This window comes from Sciurus vulgaris, assembly GCF_902686455.1.
Source record: "Sciurus vulgaris genome assembly, chromosome: 11".
NCBI classification, from domain to species: domain Eukaryota; kingdom Metazoa; phylum Chordata; class Mammalia; order Rodentia; family Sciuridae; genus Sciurus; species Sciurus vulgaris.
The window spans coordinates 118,406,856-118,429,647 of record NC_136472.1 but is presented as its reverse complement, the minus strand read 5'-3'; the positions used below and the strand labels follow the sequence as shown (position 1 = coordinate 118,429,647).

At 39.5% G+C, this 22,792-nt stretch overlaps 1 protein-coding gene across 1 annotated transcript; it reads left to right on the top strand.

The window, feature by feature from the left end:
• Nucleotides 1-7,918: 7,918 nt before the first annotated feature.
• OR6X1 (olfactory receptor family 6 subfamily X member 1) lies at nt 7,919-8,857 on the top strand (the record flags this gene model as incomplete). Its single annotated transcript, XM_079103607.1, has 1 exon — nt 7,919-8,857. The coding sequence occupies one exon, from the start codon at nt 7,919-7,921 to the stop codon at nt 8,855-8,857; it is 939 nt and encodes a 312-aa protein (XP_078959733.1).
• Between the last annotated feature and the right edge of the window lie 13,935 nt (nt 8,858-22,792).

The window sequence follows — 22,792 nt, the reverse complement described above, 5'->3', positions numbered from 1 at the left end:
CTTCTACCCCAACAATTGCTAATCTGATGTTTATATTGGTGTGTAAGTTTTGTGTGTTGTATGATTTTACATAAGGAATCATATGGTAGGTATACTCTTTTGTGTCTGGGTGTGTTCACTTAACAAAAACAACAATGTTTTTGAAATTCATCCATGTTGTTGAATACAAAAAAATTATTACTTTTCATTGCTCAGTTTCATTGTATAAATATAACATGGTTTACATATTCATTTATTAGTTGATGAGCATTTGGATTATTTTGATTTTGATTCTTACACACAAAGCTCTAATCTGGGTAGACATGAAGAACATTACTGCTAAGTCAAATAAGACAAACATAGGAAGAAAAATACTGCATGATCTCACTCACATACAGCATCATTAAAGAAAAGGGGTTGGGGATATAACTCAGTAGTAGAGCACTTGCCTGGCAAGTACAAGGTTCTGAATTCAATCCCCAGCACTGAAAAAAAAATTAAGCAAAAAAGATCAAATAAATAGAGAAAGAATAAGTCAGTGGCTACTAGGGTTGAGGTGGGAGGGCAAAAATGAGGAGATATAGCCAAAGGACCATACCCCTTGACTATGTCTTCTTATAGAGGTCACCTGCTGTGTGTATACACCTGTCAAAACTCATTGAACCTTGTATTTTAAATGAGTGAATTTTATTCTACATAAATTATATTTATTAAAGTCGAGTTTTTAAAATTCCAATTCCAATTCCAATTTCCTATTTTGCAGAGAACCTCCTCCTATGATTAGCTGTACATGTTATCTCCATCAGTTGTCTGTATGACTCTCTAATACGTTAGGTCCCTGTCTTTTCATTCATTATCTTAAGGTACTTCACAAGACAGCTGGGGATGTAACTCAGTGGTAGAGTACTTGCCTAACATGCTTGAGGCCTTGGGTTCAATCCAAGTACCACACAAAAAAATTATTTTCAATATATTTTATAAGAAAATCAAATACATTTCTGTTCACTCTTGAATTCCTGTCTACTTTTCCATTTTTCATATTATTAATAAAATTTCCTACTGTATTCAATTGAGTGCATTAGAGGACCCCATTTAATTAGTAAGATACCATTGATTCCCATTCTCAGAGAAGTTGAGAAATCCAAGATCTGGTACCCATAGAATCATGGGTTCTCAGATGTGGATTAATTACCTCAGGAATGGAGGGATGACTGATGCCAATTAGAACTTAGACAACTACAAATTCCTAAGCTTTACTTACAAACAAACTTTTACTTTACTTGTCTCCTGGGACTCTGTGGCACACATCCATGGAGACTGATTTCCCAGAGGAAGCTACAAAAGTGCCCCAATAACAAATCATTATTTTCAGATCAGAAATCTTGACCTAGTGTGAACCCAGGTATTAATCGCTCTCAGTACAAGTCTCCTACCCACTGAAAGAGACCTTGTCATTTCTTGAAAGATTTATGAACAGAACTCTATGATACATAAATGCACTTACCTTAAATTCTAGAAAGACTCATATTTCTAGTGCAAAAAAGAGGAAAATAATTTTTTTTCTGTTTCAGTTAGACTGGCTTTACAACATACTCTCTTTCTTTGGATCCACTAGTGAGCAAGGACACACTTCCAGACCAGAAATATTTTCCTGGGAACCACTAGTAAGTACTGGTTGGCCACAGAGGCAAAGATTAGTATTTTGGACCAAATTTTGCTTTTATTTAGAATGAACAGACAAAGTTAGCCTTGATGCCTTGATGTCTATAAGCAAACTCAAATTAGTCTCATGCAGGAAAAGTCATAGCATGCCCTGAACCTGGATCTTCCTAAATGAAAGTAGTCTTTATTTCTTGCCTCTTACCCACAGCCATCAACCTTCAGGGTGAACTTCAAACTACTTGTCTTGCTTCAAGTTCCAGTTTAGCATCCTCTCCCAAGAAGTGATGCATGCTTAGTTCCCTTTGTGCAAGGTATAATGTATAGCTATTTGGTGTCTGTGCTTTAAGGTTGTACCACACTGGGCATCTTCAAATTTATTCTATGACTTAAGTCTTGAAAACTGAAATTGATCCTTGCCAACAATTTTAAAACAAAGGAGGTAATAAGTCAATAAAACAAAGTTTAAGGCATTTCGCCCCTTAACTCAAATCCAGAGAAGAAAATGAAAATGTTAATACTCTTCTTCTTTTTCTTCTTCTAAGACTTTGAAAAGGGCGGGAGGGCTGGGGTTGTGGCTCAGGGGTAGAGTGCTTGCCTAGCACGTATAAGGCACATATAAATAAATGAATAAAGGGAAAAAAAGAAAAGGGCAGGATCCTTTATTGTGACAACATTGCTTGGGAAAAAAAACGACTCACCTAGGGAGTGGGCAAATAGCTCAACGTGTAGAGCACTTGATTATCGTCCTCATGGACCCGGGTTCGAATCCCCGGCCCCTCAGAAAAACGACTCACCTCAGTTTCAAACCACTGAGCATTAAGTGAGTAAAAGATAGCTACCTGCTGGGAGTGGTGGCACGCAATTGTACTCCTAGTTACTCAGGAGATTGAGCAGAGGACTGAAAGTTCAAGGTCAGCCTGGGCAATTTAGAGAAAGCCTATCTCAATATAAAAAATAAAAGGATTGGGGATGTAGCTCAGTGGCAGAGCACCTTTGGGTTCAATCAATCCCCTTCCAACTCTGCTCTCCCCACCAAAAAAAAAAAATAGTTATTTGTACTCAGGCAGTATGGAAAAGCTGGCAGAGGAACCAGAACACAATACAATTCATCATCCAGGGATTAGGGGAAGATTGAACAGAAAGGTTTACATCTAGCAAAACTTGCATATGGAGAAGCAGGAAGACACAGCACACTTGGAGACAAATGACTCAGCACACAGTCCCTGATATGAAATAACTCCAGTATTTTAAATATGAAAGAGAGTAACCCATATAAACATGTGCATGTATCAATTCACACAAACTCAGGTAACTGGAGGGAGACTGCCAACACGCTAATCACTTACATAATCATTCAGGAAATTCCTTTTGAGGTCTTACTTTGTACTAAGCCCTATGCTCAGATTCTGTGGATAATATTGCTGCTCTTGAGGTGCTTAGAGTCACTGCATTTGGTAAGTGTTCAGATACAGACATGCACAGAGCGTTATGGAAGACAGTAGGAGAGGCACCTTGACTGGCCTAGAGATAGGAAATCAGGGGAGGCTTCCATTGAGGTCGCTCAGACGGACTTAGTCAAATAATGGAGAAAGTGTGAAAGGGTATTTATTATAGGCAAAGGGAACAGACATGCAATGTTAAGAACAGGGTGATATCTGTGCAGCTAACTCTCTTAATCACCAGGATGCAGGCAGTTGTGACTGCACCCTCAAGAGCCAATACAGGACAAACAGGACTGCTGGGCCCCCGTGCTTATCAAGGTTGTTAAGAGATATTTGTCTGAGGAATGTGCAGCTGCCTGGAAACCTTATCTATCAAGGACAGGAGGGCCTAGCCCCGACTCATCTCCTGCATAGTTCACCCCTTCCCTCCTCCCTTCTTCCTCTATGACTGTTCAGTTCTGGCGGGACCCAATGAGAATCAAACAGATTGGCAGAACCCAACCAGAGGAGGACTAATGTTTGGCTGTTCAAATGTTAACCAATAACGTACAGGTCTTTGTGTGTGAATGCTTGGAAATCTCTTAAATAGGGGGCTTTCTCGCCCCTTGGGGCCGCTCCCCACTCAGCCATTGCAATGGTCTGAGAGGCTGGTTGCGGTCCAGGCTCAAGCTTGCAATAAAACCTCATTGTGTGTCTTGCATTACCGTGGGGATCAGTCGATATCGGGGACCAGTCGGTATTGGACCCTAATAGCAATAACTCAGAAACAAAAGAGACAATGGCATGCCCAGGCGAGTAAACAGGGCTTAGCAGACTGCTTCGGTAAATGCCAGGTGGTGAATATTTTAGGGTTTGGGGGCTAAATGGTCTCTGTTAGAGCTATCAACTCTGTCATTACAACACAAAAGCAAACACAGACCACATACAAACAGATGAGTGTGGCTGTGTTCCAGTGAAACCTTATTGACAAAAGCAGGGCCATGGTTTGCCGACTTCTGAACCTGAGTAATTCAATCAGTAAGAAAGGGGAAGAGAGAGGGAAACATGGCAGCAGATTTGGTGGCCATGTGGCTTTGAATGTCATGCTAAGGACTCTGGGGTGTTGCCCTCAAGGTTCTGAGGAGTGACTCAGTTTTAGAATGCTCGCCCTTGCTAATAATATGAACTGTGGGTAAGAAAAAGTATGACAAGTTGGGAGAAAGAGTGTCCAGTTAGGAGACTGTACTCAAATACCCATGAAGGACGACAGTGAGGTGGGAGAGGTGCACTACAGTGTGAGCAGAGAGACAACTCACTGCTTTAGGAAAATGAGGAGGAATATCTTTTGACCCTAAAATTTGGACTTTTCTAAAAGAGAAGAAAAAATTCTAGAGTACAGGACTGAATTTTGATAAGCAAGATCCAAGATGGCGGTCTAGAGGGAGGCTGCGTTCCTTGTCGCTCCGCAATGCTGGATTCAAGCAGAGGATATCTGTTTCTCACTGCCAGCAGATTGACTGCAGACCGCCAGTGGAGAACCAGCTGCCTGCTGCTGCCTGGAAGTTCACTGTCACAGTACCTGCAGGTTTGATTACACGTGGCTGCCGCCATTTTGAGACAACAGCCAGGCCCTGTAGGACCCCCGGCCGGACTGACTGAGTCCCGTCTCCAGGATCCCTCAGCCCAACCAATCACTCCCTGCCTCTGGGGCCCTCACATCAACTGACTGCTCCCTAAATTTTGATAAGCATATAGACAACAATGTTTAATCTAGCATTCTTACTCCATAACCTTAATAGGGTTGCTTTTTCTGTTTTTCTCTGAATGCGGATTTTACCTTTTAGCTCAAGACATTGAACTTCCCTCACAACCTTACGGCCTGGCCCATAAAGCTGTCTAAACAGCAGCCAGCAGATTCCTGCCACTTCTATTGGTTCTGTATCTCTTGCAAGGCATTGCTGTTGCTGTCACTTCTGCTAAGGAACACTCGGGTCACCAGGTACTGCCACTTCCATTAGCATCTTTCTGCTACTACCCACTGCTTTCTACTCCAAGGTCCTCATGGTTTCTATGCCAAGAGTAGAGAGAATATGTCTCTTGCCTGTCTGGCCCCCATATGATTACCTGAATACCACAATAGTGCTGTCTGTGAGCAGGGTCTCAAAAGAGCTCATTCAGACACCACCTGCAGCCCCTTTCTTCATAAAGCTTTGACCCACATGCACGTGTTAGGAAGGAAGTTGATACCGTATTTCTTATATGCACACATACACACATATTCTCCCCATGTTAGCAAATTTCCTGACCCAAGGCCCTCTCCTCCAAAACTCTCATGACTCCATCATGTAAAGTGCCCCAGCCATTAGTTTATCAGAAGTGCAGGGTGAACCTAGCTCCAACTCAGGTGGGACTCCTTGCTCTGGTTCTATTTCACAAGCCTTGGATCTTTGTTACCTCCCTACTCCACTCTTCCTATTTAACTCTAGAACTTCACTTAAGTCTCCTTTTCTCTGGAAAACTTCCTTTAACCTCTGCCCAGCTTGGGTAAGGTTTCCCTTCTAAGTATTCCCAAAGCAATCAGCATACAACTCTACACTGATTCACTGGGTCCGATTTTTTTTTTTTTTTTTTTTTTTTTTTTTTTGGCAGTGCTGGGGATTGAACCCAGGGCCTTGTGCTTGCAAGGCAAGCACTCTACCAACTGAGCTATATCCCCAGCCCTCACTGGGTCCTATTTTAATTATCATATATTCATATATATGGTCTCTCTCCCTATCTAATAATTGGTTCTTTAATGACATAGCAGCACTGAAACAATAAACTTTCAAAAAAAAGTGCTTGTGGAATTCATAAAACTAGTTCTAAAAATTGTGGAATGATTAACCCTTAGAAATTTTATACTGGGCTGCAGAGACTGCCCCTCTCCTCTGTTTAGGAAATGAAGATAATTCCATATCCAGACCATGTAGAGAGACCAAGCTCACGGTCACTTACGTTGGCCATCAGTGCAAATTCAAATACTTTCATCATTTCACAGAAAAGCACTGGAGATTGTGAGTATAAACAAAGGATAATCTTTGCTTGGTCTAGAAAGGAGAGGAGCAAGTGGAAGTATTTTTTTTTTCCTAAGATCTCAGAGAATTCAACACCTACTTATGCACCATGGGTAGCCTCTTTAATACTGTTTTTTGTGTACTTTAAAAATTGTACAACTCATTTCACAATAATTTTCCTTTACCCGTTCAAAGGAAATGGATAAAGAAGATTATCCTCAATGAGAAAGGGTGTCATTTACTACTTTCTAGTGAATTTTAGTAGGACATACAGTTATAAAAATAGAAATGCCTTATTGATATAAAAAAGATAGTCACAAAGGGAGCTTTTGATAGGAATGAACTTTCCAGGATTTCTGGTCTGCTTTGCTCAACACTTCCTTGCCTTTTCACCTTCTTAGATTAATGTTTGCAGATCTTTGTCCAATATACATTTATTAGGTACATTTGTATATCAAACTATGATTCTGCTGATCCTGGAAATTCTAATTTAATTTGTGCATTTTTCTACCTCCTAAACAGTTTTGTTTGTTTAGTTCTGAGTGCTTTTTTAGTATCCTTTAGAAGAAAAAATGGGTCTGGAGGTGTGGCTCAGTGGTAGAGCACTTGAGGGAGGGAGGAAGAGAGAGAGGAAGGAAAGAAGGATAGAAGGAAAGAAGGAAGGAAAAGAAAGAAAATCTGAGCCAGAAGTGGTACCACATGCCTGTAATCCCAGCTCCTGGGAGGCTGAGGCAGAAGGATGACAAGTTCAAGGTCAGCCTGGACAACTTAGTGAGATCCAGCCTCAAAATAAAAATAAAAATAAAATGAAGGTCTGGGGATGTAGCTCAGTGGTAGAGGGCTCCTGGGTTCAGTCTTAGTATCACAAGGGGAAAAAAATCTGAATTAGAATGTGGAAGTGAATCCATTAGAAAAACATTTGTTCCATGACCTTAGTTGTATCCCACCACTAATGTAATGGCAACATTTTTTCATTATTTTAATGTACACACATAGTATAGGCTTCCTTAAACTTATCTGCAATATTATCAAGTATTCTCCTTCAGAATATAACACAGGAGTGGAGATTAATTTCTTATGAACTCACAGTTATGTTTACATACACACCCCATTATACACACTACCCATTTCAAATTATCATGTTGACTGATAAGCTATCACATTTAAAAAGATTACTCTGAAAAAAAAAAAGGACTGCATAAGGGTGAAAAAATTATTTTCCATTTGTCAAGTGTATTTAATACTTTGAGAGTCCATTAAAAGCTGGTTTGGCTATCAAAGTCAGTTAAGTTATCAGAAAGGAAGGGTGCCTGGTATGTATTAGTATGTGAGGCAATCAAAGACCTTAAATAGAATCTTGGTTTGGAGTGGGTGTTTTTATTTTTTTTTTTTTGGGGGGGGGGGTTGTTTCTTTGTTATTGTTTTTGTTGTCCCAACTATAGTCAAATGTACTTTCAGATTCTAAGGAGGAGGCCGTGAATGTAGCTCAATGGTAGAGTGCTTGCCTCCATGCACAAGTCCCCTGGTTTCAATCCCCAGTGCCACTGCAAAAAAAGAAAAAATCAATCCACCAATCAATAAATGAGAGTGAATGTTAAACTATTTAGAAAAACCAACTATGTACTGCTTATAAGTGAAACATCTAAAATGTAAGCCAGAAAGGCAAATATAAAATGCAACCGGAAAGTTCACATGTAAAGTAGGTTGAGAACTAAAATCTCTTCACTAACAAAAATAAATAAATATCTGTATATATGATTCTAAAGAGTTACTTCCTTGCTGTCTTTCTAGGTATCAAGGGACATGAGAAATGGCACGGCAATCACAGAGTTCATCCTCCTAGGCTTTCCTGGCATCCAAGGATTACAAGTCCCTCTCTTTATAGTGATCCTTCTCATCTACATATTAACCCTTGCCGGCAATGGGCTCATTATTGTTATTGTCTGGGCTGAGCCCAGGTTGCAAATCCCAATGTACTTCTTCCTTTGCAACTTGGCCTTCCTAGAGATCTGGTACACCACCACCATCATCCCTAAACTGCTTGAAACCTTTGTAGTAGCAAAAACAGTCATCTGCATTCCATGCTGCCTGCTGCAGGCCTTCTTCCACTTCTTCCTGGGCACCACTGAGTTCTTGATCCTGACTATCATGTCTTTTGATCGATACCTGGCCATCTGCAAGCCCCTTCACTACCCCTCCATCATGACCAGCAACCTCTGCCTGCAGCTGGCCCTCAGCTCCTGGGTGGTGGGTTTCACCATTGTCCTTTGTCAGACGATGCTGCTCATCCAGTTGCCATTCTGTGGCAATAATGTCATCAATCATTTCTACTGTGACGTTGGTCCCATCTTGAAAGCAGCCTGTGCAGATACCAGCATTTTGGAACTACTGGGTCTCCTGGCAACCATCTTTGTGATCCCAGGGTCACTCCTCTTTACAATCATTTCTTATATCTACATCTTGTCTACCATCTTACGAATTCCTTCAGCCGCAGGCCGCCAAAAGACTTTCTCCACCTGTGCCTCTCACCTGACAGTTGTCTCCCTGCTTTATGGAGCTGTCCTGTTTATGTACCTGAGACCCACAGCACACTCCTCCTTTAAGTTTAATAAGGTGGTGTCCGTGCTGAACACTATTCTCACGCCCCTTCTCAATCCCTTTATTTATACCTTTAGAAACAAGGAGGTGAAAGGAGCCCTAAGAAAAGCAATGACTCGTCCAAAGACCCAGCATGCCAAGTAAAACACGCAGCACATCACCTTGAGCTTAATGCACATACAAAACTTAAATATGAAACAGGACTGCAGAGAAGTATGGCAAAACAGAACCCCACCTCCGCAAAAAAAAAAAAAAAAAAAAAAAAACAGAAGTTCAGTGTAGTGGCAAAATAAAGATATAAAAGCAAATTATGATGGTTAGGGGCCCCTCCAAGAGTTTGTTACATATCATTGAACTGGGAGTTCTCCTTGAAGATAAGTGACCCAATTCTCCATAAAGAAAAGCCTAGGATACTTTCAGATGCATGAGGTAGAACTAAGGACTTTCTCAATTATAAACTAAACATAGAAACCAATATGGTCAGGGATGAAATGTCAACAACTTCAGAAAAGTGTAAGGAATCTCATCCCCCTCTTTGTTTATGGTAGCCCTCTTTGCCTCCTCTCCTTGCCAAAGGCATCCCATGCCTCATTGTTTCAATGCTATTACCTTCACTATAAGAGAAGTACGCTGGAGTATCCTGATGAATACTAATGATCTTTCAGCAATGTTTAAAATGACTCGGGTTTCTGTTTGATAATATGTGAATAAGAACACTTCCATCTTGATAGGATACAAATTTGTAGGTAAACCTAAAGTTTTCCTTCTCAGATAGTACAAAAACTTGAATACATCTTATGAGAAATTCCGATTTACATTTCGTGGATTATGCCAGTTTTGGGGATTTGATGTAGGTAGACATGTGCAAACAATAGATGCATCAGAGCAAATGTAACTATCAAGATCTTGTTCCTTGAAAACTCAGTCCCAAGGTTACATGAACTTCATGGCTTACAGGCAGGGTTAGTTTATATCAATAATTATGGCCATGTGTGTTAGTCAGCTCTTCATTGCTGTGACCAAAATACCTGACCAGAACAACTCAGAAGAAGAATAGTTTATTTGGGGCTCACATTTCAGAGGTTCAGTCTCTGGTCAGCTGACTCCATTGCTCTAGGCCTAACGTGAGGCAGAACATCATGGTAGAAAGGAATAGTGGAGAAGCACAGCTCAGCTCATGGCAACTGGGAAGTAAAGAGAACATGAGGGGCCAGGACCAAAGTATATACTCCCCTAAGACCTTCACCAATGACCAACTTCCACCAGTGACCAACTTCCACCAGTGACACCCCACTTGCCTATAGTTATCACCCAGTAATCAAATCAAATGGATTGACACACTGATTAGGTTACAATTCTCACAACCTAATCTTCAACTCTGAACATCCTGCATTGTCTAATATGAGTTTTTAGGAGAGATACCTCACATCCAAACCATAACTTCATGATTTTTAATGAAATACAAAATGGGTTGGGTTCAAGGTCATATAGCAGGCACTGTCGTATGCATAAGCTTGGGATTTGGGAAATTTGTTCTTCAATATAGTGTTAAAGATTCTGAGAAGTGCCAGGCACAGTGGCACATGCCTGTAATCCCAGTGGCTCAGGAGTCTGAGGCAGGGGACCATGAGTTCAAAGCCAGCCTCAGCAAATGTGAGGTGCTAAGCAACTCAGTGAGACCCTGCCTCTAAATAAAATATGAAATAGGGCTGGGGATGTGGCTCAGTGGTCAAGTGCCCCTGAGTTGATCCTGGTACCCCCCGCAAAAAAATTCTGAGAAATTCAATAGTAAAGGAACCTGCTTAAACTTCCTTAACTTTGCATCACCCTCATATTTAATTCTGAGACTTCTTTTTAATAACTAACATTTTATGGAGCAAATACTTCATGGAAATGCTGCTTAACTAAAGTGCACATATCTTTAGTAACGAGTTAACTCAAAAGTTCATTGTCAATGATTTGGTTCATATCAACCTAGGACCTCACCTTTCACTGAAGTTCATAGTAAAAAAAAATAATAATAATAATATCCAAGAACCTGAGGAGTCAATTATTTGTGAAATTGTGTGGATGAGTCCTTGTGTGATTCTTTATTCTCTTGGAGAAAAGTGGAATATACACATTTTAGAAAGCCATTGGGCTCTAGAGGCCTAAGACACAGTGAGGTGTACTGTAAAATCAAGCTGTCATGTTTTCTCTGTGGCCCTGGTGGCTCTTTTTCCTTAAAACAATGTTCCAGTTACTGCAGGCACTGGAAGCTGACAACGCTTCGTTGATTTCTTTGGCCTCCCATTTAGGTGAAGAAAAGCCGGACCTCAGGGATGGTTCCCTGGAAGACTTTTTGTAATACATAACACTCTCTTGGTGCCCAGATGTTGGAAGCTTCACTGCTGGACAGGTTTCTCCAACTCTGGCATTCCATTTCTTAGAACTGATACCTGGGTAGACTACCAAAAAAAAAAAAAAAAAAAGAAAAAGAGAACTCTTTTTCCCCAGTAGAATCAGTACAAGGAACATTGGTCATCCACTGGTACATCGTGCCAATAAGTGAATAAGACTTGAAAATGTGTGGATTTGTGTTGTATTTGATTTTGGTGTATTGAAGTCTATTGGTATTTTCACACCTATTCTTCCCTTCTTTATAGTATCTGTTGTAATACAAAGCTGCTCCCCCCGTCCTATCCATTGCATCACAACCTAGCTTGTCAGTCTGAAAGCTGCTCTCCCCGCCCTTTCCGGTGCAGTCATTTCCCCGCCTCCCAACCACTTGTCAGTCTGTGAACATCCTAGCTAGCTATTGGTTCATCAGTCAGTTTGCAAGTATCCTTCTCCATTATTGGTCCCCTGTTAGCCTGGCGGAATTCAACTGCTTAAGGGTAGCTACCCCGCCATGTTTTCTCATGCTTTCTCTCTCCTACTCTCTTTCTCCTCCTTGCTTTCCACACTCTTTCTTGCATGCGCCCTTTCTCCTTTCTTCTCTTTTCCTCTCATTTTCTCTCTTACCCTGCAGGGAGACACTCTGTTTGCTTAATAAACCCTCTTATGTGATTTCCCTTGTCCGCCGTGGTTTTCATGGGTTTTCTTACATCTGTCAAGGTGTTGTAAGTCACACTATGCCAAAGGGAATGAAAAAGAAACTGAAACTATAAATCTAAAAACTCCAGGCTCAGTCTTATACCCTAGACCTGTTTTTCCTTCATGCCCATAACTCCTAAATTTCAAAAAAATGTATAAATTTTGGAGTTGCTATAACTTCACTGATCCACAAAAATTGCCTCATTTTTATTAAAGTTTAAGTGTGCCATTTAATCTGTATTTTCAGATTAGATAAATTAAAGGGAGATGAATTTTAAGAAACCTATAATACAGGCACATTCCAAACATTATCAGGTGGAAGAGACAATGTCAACCTGTAATAATGGTCCACTTTGTGCTTTGAATCTAGCCCTTGATGCTCTGCCACAGCAACTTATTTTTAAACCCAGATATGTTTCTTTCTCTTTATCTCTCCCTTCTCCTCCCTAATTCTACCTCTCCCTAATCTCGGGGGAAATAGTATTAAATTTCTTCCCCATCCCAGGCAAAGTTAACTGTCCTTGAGCACACAAACACCACAGGAACAAATTCAAACTTGGGGATTGTACCGGAAGATCTAGGTACCAGAAGATCTTGCACCAGAAGATCTTGGGGATTGTACCAGAAGTTCTTCTCTGGTTGTCCCAAATTAATAAGTGAATTACAATTCTAGCCAGAGCATAGCTGGAGTATTGCCTTTCAATGGCCTCTTTAAAAATCATCTATTTCCCCTGATGGTCAGAATTTCAGCCTCTGGCACAGGAGTCTCCTGTGTTCTCCTTTGCTCACAAACAATAAAACTTCTTTTTTTTTTTTTTTCCTTTTTCTTAAAACCACGTCCTCATTATTGGATTAGTATCAAGAACAATGGCTGAACTTTTGGTAACAAATTGGTGACCCAGACAGGACCTAGAGCAGCTCCTGCTCCAGCTTTCTTGAGCAGGCCTGGCACTCCAAGCACTCCCACTTCCATGCTGAGGAAGCAAGGTGGCTGGCAAACTTGCTGAGAGCCAACTGCTGAAGAGTTAGGAGATGGGTGAGTTTGCCTCCAGTCAAACCGGAGGAGCTGTTCCATGAGTAAAGGGAGGGACTGAGGACTATCCCAGTAGTTGCCAAAGTTCCTTTTGCTTTGTGGAGCTCCTGCCATCTCTTTGTGAATGGTACAGGTTGCTCCATCTCTATTCACTTTGAGATAAGGAAAACTGAATACAGTAAAGTCACAACACCCTCGGCCACCTGGCAAGTGCCCTGGTGTGCATCTGGTTCCTGCTCATGGAAAGATCTGGTCCCTCTTTGTGGGGACATCTTTGGAACCACTGGTATAGGAGTTGCAGTTAAGCAGACCTCAAGAACCTAGCGGTATTTATTTCTTTTTGATCTGTTCTGGGTTCTCATCAATTTGTTGGCCTTGGGTTCAGGAATTCTCTCTCATTGTCCCTCTATTACTGCCCTTTTTAAGACATGGGCAAAACCGCATTGATCCATAGGCAGTCTCTAGGGAAAGATCCTGGATGACCTGCTTTAAAGATTCCCACCTGTAAACCATAGTTTGGGGGATCCTCTCTGGTGGTCTGTCTCTGTGTTTCTTTTCTATATGTGTCTGTTATTGACCCTTTAAGACTTGGGACTATGCTGCATCTTATCAGTAATCTCTTGGGAAGAAAGATCTTGACTGAATAGGCCACCTACATGTATAAGCCTGTCTAAAAAAAAGATATTTTACTATTACACAATCTGGCATTTGAATGGTTTTCTGGATTATTGAACAATCTTGCAGCTGGAGTTGGTCTGTCAGAGATAAAGTATATGTAAGAGATTTTTCTACGCACAGGCACTTATACAGTTGCATAAAAAGGAGACTGAACAATCAAAAACTAAGTTGAGAATGCAAAAAGGCACTGCCTCTGGTGTGCAAGGATACCAGAAGAAAGGGTGAAGAAATTTTAAGTCCTTTCAACCCAGTGCTGGTACTCCCAGCACTGTTTCCCAGACTGGCCCCATGCAGCTGCAGATCTTCTACCTGTGAGTCAAGAACACCATCCCAGGGCTAGAAAAAGAGAATCTCAGGACAGCCACCTGGGCAGAAGAGAAATAAGCAAAGAAAACATGGCCTCTGCTCTACCTCCCAGCCCCTTTTGCCCATGGGGTGAGGAATGGCAGTTGCTGGCCATAAAGGACTGGGCAGTAGGTTCTAGCCCTCTTAGTTTATGACCTGGGGATAAGAGTGGCCTCCCCTTGTAAGATCTGACAGGACACCCATTTTGCCAGGGAATGTCCAACACTGGAGCAGAGCAATTCTTGCTATAACATTGTCCCATCAAATTAAATGCATGAGAAGGCTGGCAGGATAAACAACTGAGCCCAGAAAAGAAAAAAACGAATTAAAGTTAACCTGTATTTTGTTGGCAGCCTCTGAGAATCTAAGGATATATTGAAGCTATAGAATGTCTAAGTAAGTTTAAGAAGGTTTATTGAAAGAAAATCTCAAAAATTTTGTATCTGTGATTAAATTGGCTATAATTAGCACAGTCAGTCAAAGTTATTTGAATTTTAATGTAACTAACGTGAAACAAAGTCTGAAACATTGATCTGCTCTTATCTATAAAGATAATTTTCTTTTGTCTCTTAGGTTTAGTACTTAGGGAAAGTAAGTCTTAAAGGAATTAAGGTTTATACTGGTTTGAAAGAGTTGTAAATGATCACTTTGTAACTGGTTAAACAATTATTATTTTAGGTTATAACAATATAGCTGACACCTAAATACATATATATATCTGAGAACTATGTTTGTATGAGCCTTGTCTGTTATGTAAAAGTTTACAAAATGAAACTTTATATAGGTTCATAAGCAAGATAACCAATAAGTGCTCTCTTTTATACACTATTTTACCTAACATAGAAGGACCACACTGCCATTTAAAACCCTAGTTTATATCTGTTTGCTTTCACTAAGTCTGTTTCTGATCATGAACATTGTTTCCTAACAATGTTCTGCTAAACTATGCAGACCAGTGATTATTGTTACTATATACTATGGATACTGAATTTTACTTTAAAAGTTAAATTTAGATGATACAGGACATCTGCATAATTGTGATGCTAAGCATTATTGGCTTCTTTGTATATTAGATGTATTCATGTTCTTCAATTATATAAGCCTTTTAAAATAGAAAACAATTTAGTTGGTGTTCTCCAAACTAAAATTATGTGTAGCAATAATCTCCTTAAGATTTATATAGAAATAACAAATTTGGTTGGTATTTATTTATGTCATTTAATGTTTTTTAACTGGATAAAGATAACCTGTTGTCAATAAGTTACACATAAAATTTCATGTCATTCTTTATACTGGGATGGAAATTTAAAAGTATTTTTGGAAGGCAATAAGGAGAGCCTGATTTATTCAAAGGTTGACAATGTGGAGCATGAAAGCATTTTGCCACTTTTTCCACAAAAGGGAAGTTAAGAACTCTCTTAGCCTTTCTGTTTGATTCGTGTTTCAGATGTAATGTTGTATTATGTCAACTGAGATTTGGGTAGACTCAGGAAACAATACCTGACAACTCTGTAGAATGATACTTTTAAAAAAGAGTAAAATGTCAGCTTCAGAAATAAAACATAAGATTTGTCAAGAGGCCAACCTCAACTGAGTTAAGGCTCTGCCTCTCATTCTTCTTAATGTACGATGTCTCCAAAGTACACAGAATTAAACTTATATAAGTTGCATTCAGAAAACAGGTTTTTGTTGCTGTAAAGATTGCTGTGATCTCAAAATAAACAGGGTATATAATACAAAACTTAAGTAGAGGTTTGGGCACATTGTAAAAGGTATTTAGTTTGTAATACAATTTTAAAAGAAAGTAAAACTTGTATGTAATTGAGTTGATAAACATATAGGTCTTTGTAGAGGCTAAATAAATTCCAAAGATATTTTAGTGTTTATTTTGTATTTTCCTTATAAAGCTTTATAATTGTTGTCTATTAGCGTTTTGCAGAAATACTTCTTCTAACAGAAAAATCTGAGTTAACTGAAGACAATAAGTCATCACCTAGAAGACATACAGGATACAATACTGACTCCTAGTACTAATATGACTCCAATTAAATAAAAAGGTACCTATAAAATTACAGACATTGAAGTTATAACCCATTGGTGAAACTGGTCTGCTGGATGCTTGAAACAAAAACTTGGAGAACAAAATCAAGGAAGTAAAAGAGCCAAAGAGAAAGCAGCCAGTACTTTGGCCCTTGCCTTGTAAGTCAGCGAGGACCCAGAGAATGATACAACCCATATAAGGGTTCTGCAACTTCAGTGAGTCACCCAACCTCCTGATCAAGGGAATTGATGAGGATCCTAGAGAACAGGAATCCAACCAGCACACGTTCTGCAAAAAGGAGGGTCATTGGAGGCCAACATTAATATGAATGGATAAAAACTGAAAGCATCTTCTCTGAAAACAAGAACAAGAAGACGATGCCCATTTTCACCACTCCTATTCAACATAGTACTTGATACTCTGGTCAGAGCAATCAGGCAAGAGAAGGAAATTAAAGAGATACAAATAGGAAAAGAAGAGGTCAAATTATGTGTTTGCCAATGACATGATTCTATATTTAGGAGACCCAAAAAAACTCCACCAGAAGACTTTCTAGAGCTCATCAATGATGTAGCAGGATACAAGATCAACAGCCACAAATGAATCATGTTCCTATACTCCAATGATGAATCTGCTCAAGCAAAATTAGGAAAACTATCCCATTCATGATAGCCTGAAGAAAATGAAATACTTGGGAATTAATCTAACAAAATAGGTGAAAAATATCTTCAATGAAAACTGTAGAACACTAAAGAAAGAAACTGAAGACCTTAGAGGATGGAAAGATTTCCCACATTCTTGGATGAGCAGAATTAATATTGTCAAAATGGAGATACTATGAAAGCAAAATACAAATTCAATGCAATTCCCATCAATATTCCAAAGATGTTCTTCACAGAACTAGAAAAGGCAGTTATGAAATACATTTGAAAAAATAAGCTACCCAGAATAGCCAAAGCAATTCTTAATGAGAAAAATGAAGCAGGAGGCATCACAATACCAGACCTTAAATTATACTACAGAGGTATGGTAACTAACAGCATGATACTGGCACTAAAATAGGCATGAAGATCAGTGGAATAGAAGAGAAGACACATAAACAAACCCATATAAATACATTGATCTGATACTAGAAAAAAGTGCTGAAAACAGTTTGGAGAAGATAACCTTCTTAACTAATGGGTGCTAGAAAAACTGAAAATCTGGTAGAATTAAATTTAATCCCTGTCTCTCACCCTTCACAAAAGTCAACTTAAGGTGGAGCAAAGACCAGAACCCCTGCAATTGCTAGAAGAAAATGTAGGTCCAACACTCCAACATGTTGATTCAGGAACTGACTTCTTTAGCAAGAGTCCTAAAGCAAAGAAGTAAAATTTAAAAATCAATAAATGGGATGGCATCAAATTTAAAAGCTTCTGAATAGCAAAGGAAACAAGAGCATGAAGAGAGAGCCAACAGAATGGGAGAAAATCTTTGCCTCCTAATCCTCCAATAGGGTATTAACATCCAGGATATACAAAGAACTCGAAAAACTTAACACCATAGAAAACAAGTAACCCAATCAATTAATGAGCAAAGAAACTAGATACTTCTCAAAAGAAGAAATATGAATGGTCCACAAATACAGGAAAAAATGTTTAATATCTCCAGCAATTAGAGAAATGAAAATTAAAACTACATTGTGATTTCATTTCACTCCAACCAGAGTGGGAATTATCAAGAATACAAATAACAATAAATGTTGGTGAGGATGTGGGGGAAAAGATACACTCATACATTGTTGGTGGGACTGCAAATTAGTGCAAATACTCTGGAAAGCAGTATGAAGATTCCTCAAAATACTAGGAATGTACCCACCATATGATGCCACTCCTCAGTATATAGCCAAAGGATTTAAATCAGCATACTACAGTGATGCAGTCACATCAACGTTTATAGCAGCTCAATTCACAATAACCAAGCTATGGAATGGCTCCAACCTACATGCCCTTTAACAGATGAATAAAGTACATACATACAATGGAGTATTACTCAGCCTTAAAGAAGAATGACTTCATGGCATTTGCAGGTAAATGGATGGAACTGGAGACTATCATGATAAGTAAAATAAGCAATCCCAAAAGTCAAAGTTCAAATGTTTTCTCTGATACATGGAAACTAATCCAAAATGGCAGGTGGGGATTGCAGGGGTTAAAAAAATAGACTAGAAGAAAAATCAGTGGAATATACAAAGGAGATGGAATAGAGAAAGATAGTAGAATGAACCTAACATAATTTTCCTATGCACATATTTATTATACCACAGTGAATCTCACCATCTTGTACATCCACAAGACACTAATCAAAAATAACTATAAATAAAAGATCAGTAGAGCAGAGGGAAGCAAATAGGAAAAGGGAGATGGGGAGGGAAAGGGGGGACTGAATTACAACAAATTATATTCCATGTTTTTATAATTATGTCAAAATAAATCCTACTATCACATGTAACTAGAAGAACCTTAAATTTTTTTCAAAATAAAATAAAAATTAACAAATAATAATAAACCCCTGTTTTTCCTGATGGGCAGAATCACAGACTCTGGACAGAAGTTTCCTATGTTTCTTTGTTGCTAGCAAAGTAATAAAACTTCTTTTTCCTTTTTCTCAAAACTATGTCCTTGTTATTGGATTGGCATCAGGGACAAAGGTCAAGATTTCATTAACAAACCTAAAGATCCTATAAGACCATATCACCATAAATGTCTTGTAATCCATGATCAGAGAACCAAGTTCGGCAGGCTGACATCATTGCCCCACAATGCCCCTGCCCATCACTCACAAAGTTCACTCTAAAAGAAGAACCTGAGACTCCTAAAGTCCTTCTTGCTTCTGAGAAATCCCACATTCTGCTCTGAGAATGTGTATATTCACTTTTCTTTTTCTTTTTGATCCTCTGTATTGAAACCAGGAGCATTTTACCTCTGAGCTACATCTTCAGCCCTTTTTAAATTTCACTCTGAGACAGGGTCTTCCTAAGTTGCCCAGGCTGGCCTCAAACTTGTGATCTTCCAATCTCAACTTGCAGATATGTAGTAAAGGCATGGATATGGGGGGATATTTTCATATGCTTCAATTAAGAGTGTAAACTGGTACAAGGGATCAACCTTGCAGTATAAATGAAATGTGGGGAACCTAAGACCCAGCAATACTTTTTCTCAGTATCTGTCAGAGTAACATTTACATGTGTGCACAAACTATGATCAGTATAACATGGTTTGTGATGGCAAAAATGGTGAATGAATCACACTGAGATAGAATTTAGGGATTCAGAAAAAGAAAGATAAATTGAGTCTCAAAGGAGAAGCTGCAAATAACTGCTGAAATGCAAGAAATGCCCATGAAATACACATTTGAAATGCAAAACAAGCATTTGTGAGCTACCCAGCCCTCACCCTCAGTCTATGCCCTTGACTCATGCCCTTGCCTGTATAAAGTAATATGAAGGTGCCTGCACACTGGTGCATGTAATATAAAGCCGATACTTCGCCTCCCAACCACTTGTCAATCTGCGCTCTGCCCACCTCTTACATTACAGGAATTTCCGGCTGCCACCATTTTCCTGCTTCCCACGTTATGTCCTAACATGCTAGATAGCTATTGGTTCATCAGTCAGCTTGCAAGTATTCTCCTCCACTACTGGTTCCTTCCAGCCCGGGAGATTCCAATATCTGGGAGAAGCGCACACGCCATATTCTCTTTTTCCTTTCTTTTCACCCTGGAGCGGACGTGTTAGTAATCCGCATAATAAAGTCTCTTGCGTGAGACCTCGAGTCCGAGGTGCATTTTTCTGGGAGCTATTGGCGAGCTGCAACTGAGACGAGCTAGCGGGCAGCAGTTCAGTGGGATCGTGCAGCGGCGGCTAGAATTGCCGCGGGTCCAAGCTGCCTTACAGTGCACACCCGTAATCCCAGTGGCTTGGAAGCTGAGGCAGGAGGATAAAGAGTTCAAAACCAGCCTCAGCAACTTAGTGTATAAAATAAATAAATAAATAAATAAATAGGCTGTGATCATGTTTCAAAATAAAAAATAAAAATTAAGTGCCCTGGGTTTAATCCCCAGTACCAAAAAAAAAAAAAAAATAATAATAATAATAATAATAATAATATGAAGGCGACATGCAAGTACTGGGAAAAACTGGTACAGATTTTGTAAATCTGTCCTGACTTCTCCTATAGCCCATACCTTAGCCACTGTCCTTTTTTAAAACATTAAATCACAGACCAGTGGGTTGCCCAGACTATCCCTTGAAGTGTATTCCTTGCTTACCCCAAAAGCTTCTGGATCACAAATTTGAGACCACCTCAGCAATTTAGCAGAATAGTTTCTGAAAATAAAAAGGGCTTATGAATGGATCTCAGTGATAAAAGTGCTCCTAGTTCCACCCACCGTACCAAAAAAAAAAAAAAAGAAAATACAAGAATTAAAGCAGTAACTAATCTCCAGGATATATAACGAATTCAAGAAACACCAAAAAAGAAAAAAAATATCAATAAATGGGCTAAGGAACTGAACAGACACTTCACAGAAGAAAATACAATCAATCAACAGACATATGCAAAAAATGTTCATCATCTCTTGCAATTAGAGAAATGCTAATCAAAACTCAGATTTCATCTCACTCCAGTCAAAATGCCAATTATCAAAAATATGAGCAATAATAAGTGTTGGTGTGGATGTGGGAAAAAAGGTACACTCATACATTGTTGGTGGGACTGCAGATTGGTGCAACATCTTTGGAAAGCAGTATGGAGATTCCTCAGAAAACCTGGAATGGAACCACCATTTGATCCGGTTATCCCATTCCTTGGTTTATACCCAAAGGTCTTAAAATCAACATACTACAGTGATGCAGTCACATCAATGTTTATAGCAGCTCAATTTGCAATAGCCAAATTATGGAACCAACCTAAATGCCCTTCAACGGATGAATGGATAAAGAAAATGTGGTATATGAACACAATGGAATATTACTCAGTCTTAAGGAAGTATTAAATTATGGCCTTTGCAGGTAAATGGATGGAACTAGAGAATATCATGCTAAGTGAAACAAGCTAATCCCAAATAAACCAAAGGCCAAATGTTCTTTCTGATATGTGGATGCTGATCCCTAGTGGGGATTGGGGTATGGAACTTTGGATTGTGCAGAGGGTGAGGGGAGGGTGGGACGGTGGAGATGGGAAGAACAGTAGAATGAGACAGACATTATTACCCTATATACATGTAAAGAAAATAATAAAAAATAAGTTGAAAAAATATATATATAAAATAATTAGCAGCAGAAGGTCAAAGTCTACTGCAATGTTCTGGCCAGAGGAAAAAGAAAGGAGACAGATGCTCTGAATGACCAAGACCCTGCTCAGAACAAAATCTTCCAGTCCTGCTCCTCTTTCCCCTCCCTATAAAATCCCTTTGTGCCCCCAAGGCTCTTCACCCACAAGAAGGGCTTTTTGACAGAAGTCCCCCCTTTCTTCTCATTGAGCTGGCTTTTCAAATAGTCAATTTTCTTAACATTTCACCTCTCATTTAATTGGCCAACCACAGGGTGCACAGAGGACCTTAATTCTATTAACATGTCCTTGTAAAACCCAGTTTTAACAAAGAACCAACGAGGCCAGTTTATCCAGAATTCCCATCTTTGATAGCTGATGATTCTCAATATTTAATTAGTTTCCTCATCCTCTGCCATTTCCCAGTGAGGTCCAGACACTGGCCTATCCTCAGCAAGAATCCAATCAGCTTAATTTAACCAGATTCCCTGCACCCCTGAAGTTTCCTCTCAGTAATTTTCCATCCACTTCTTAGGTAGTAACTAGCAATAAGCAGTGAAATACATGGCAAGGTAACACGTGTTCTTTAAATTATGTTAGTAGCTTCTTTAAATTACTTTCAAGGTGGATGAGAAAACAAAGAGTGGTAGTTAGTTTCTAGAAAACAAACAGAAGCAAAGGAGCTAACAGGAAAATATGTCAAAAGAAAAGCATTAATGAGACTAACGCTTGACAGAGTCCATTGATGTTGATGTGAAGCTAGGAATTATGACTGTCGATGTCTTCCTTTGGGAAGGAAGATTCCTGTAAAAGCGCAGGTGCACTAAGGTAACTTCTGACCACCTATTGACCCCAGTGCCCACCATAACATGGGATTGACTTGTAGACAAAGCCCCCCTAAGTGGGATGGCCACCTTGACAGTTCCAAAGAGGACCAACTAAGGTCGAAAATTCCACCACCTGATGTACAGGAGAAATGGAACACCTGGTTGGCAAAGAGTACAAAAGGTAAACAGTAATAAAAGTGGAGACATCATTGTCTCCTTTGTCGTTCTCTGCTCAGAGAAGGTCCACTCTCTCGAGAGTGCTCTCTGCTTAAGTCTCACTTTACCTCACTTTCACTCACAATGAAGTTTTCTTGCATCACTTTTTGTATCTGACTTTAAATTTTCTTCTGTTGGAACACAAGAATCAAGGTTTGGAGTTTCAGTTACCTGCTTTGCTATGGCATACTGACCCCTATCCTGATCCTCAGTTACAAAATTCCCACTTGCCCGTGCTGTATTTACAAAATCTTATTGTAGGGTCCCCATGCCTATTGTGATTGTCCTGACTAAAGTCTTCCTTACAGTGCTTTAACAAATATCACTCAATATTATTTTTTACAGTATTGAGGATTGAACCCAGACTCTCAAATGATAAGTAAGTGCTCTGCCACTGAGATACACCCTAGTCCTTTTTAATTTTCATTTTACAACAGGGTCTTGCAAAATCGCCAAGCCTGGCCTTGAACTTGTGATCCTCTTGTTTCAGTCTCCTGAGTAGCTGGGATTACAAGTGTGTGCCACCGTGGCTGAATTATTTTCCCTTAAAACCAA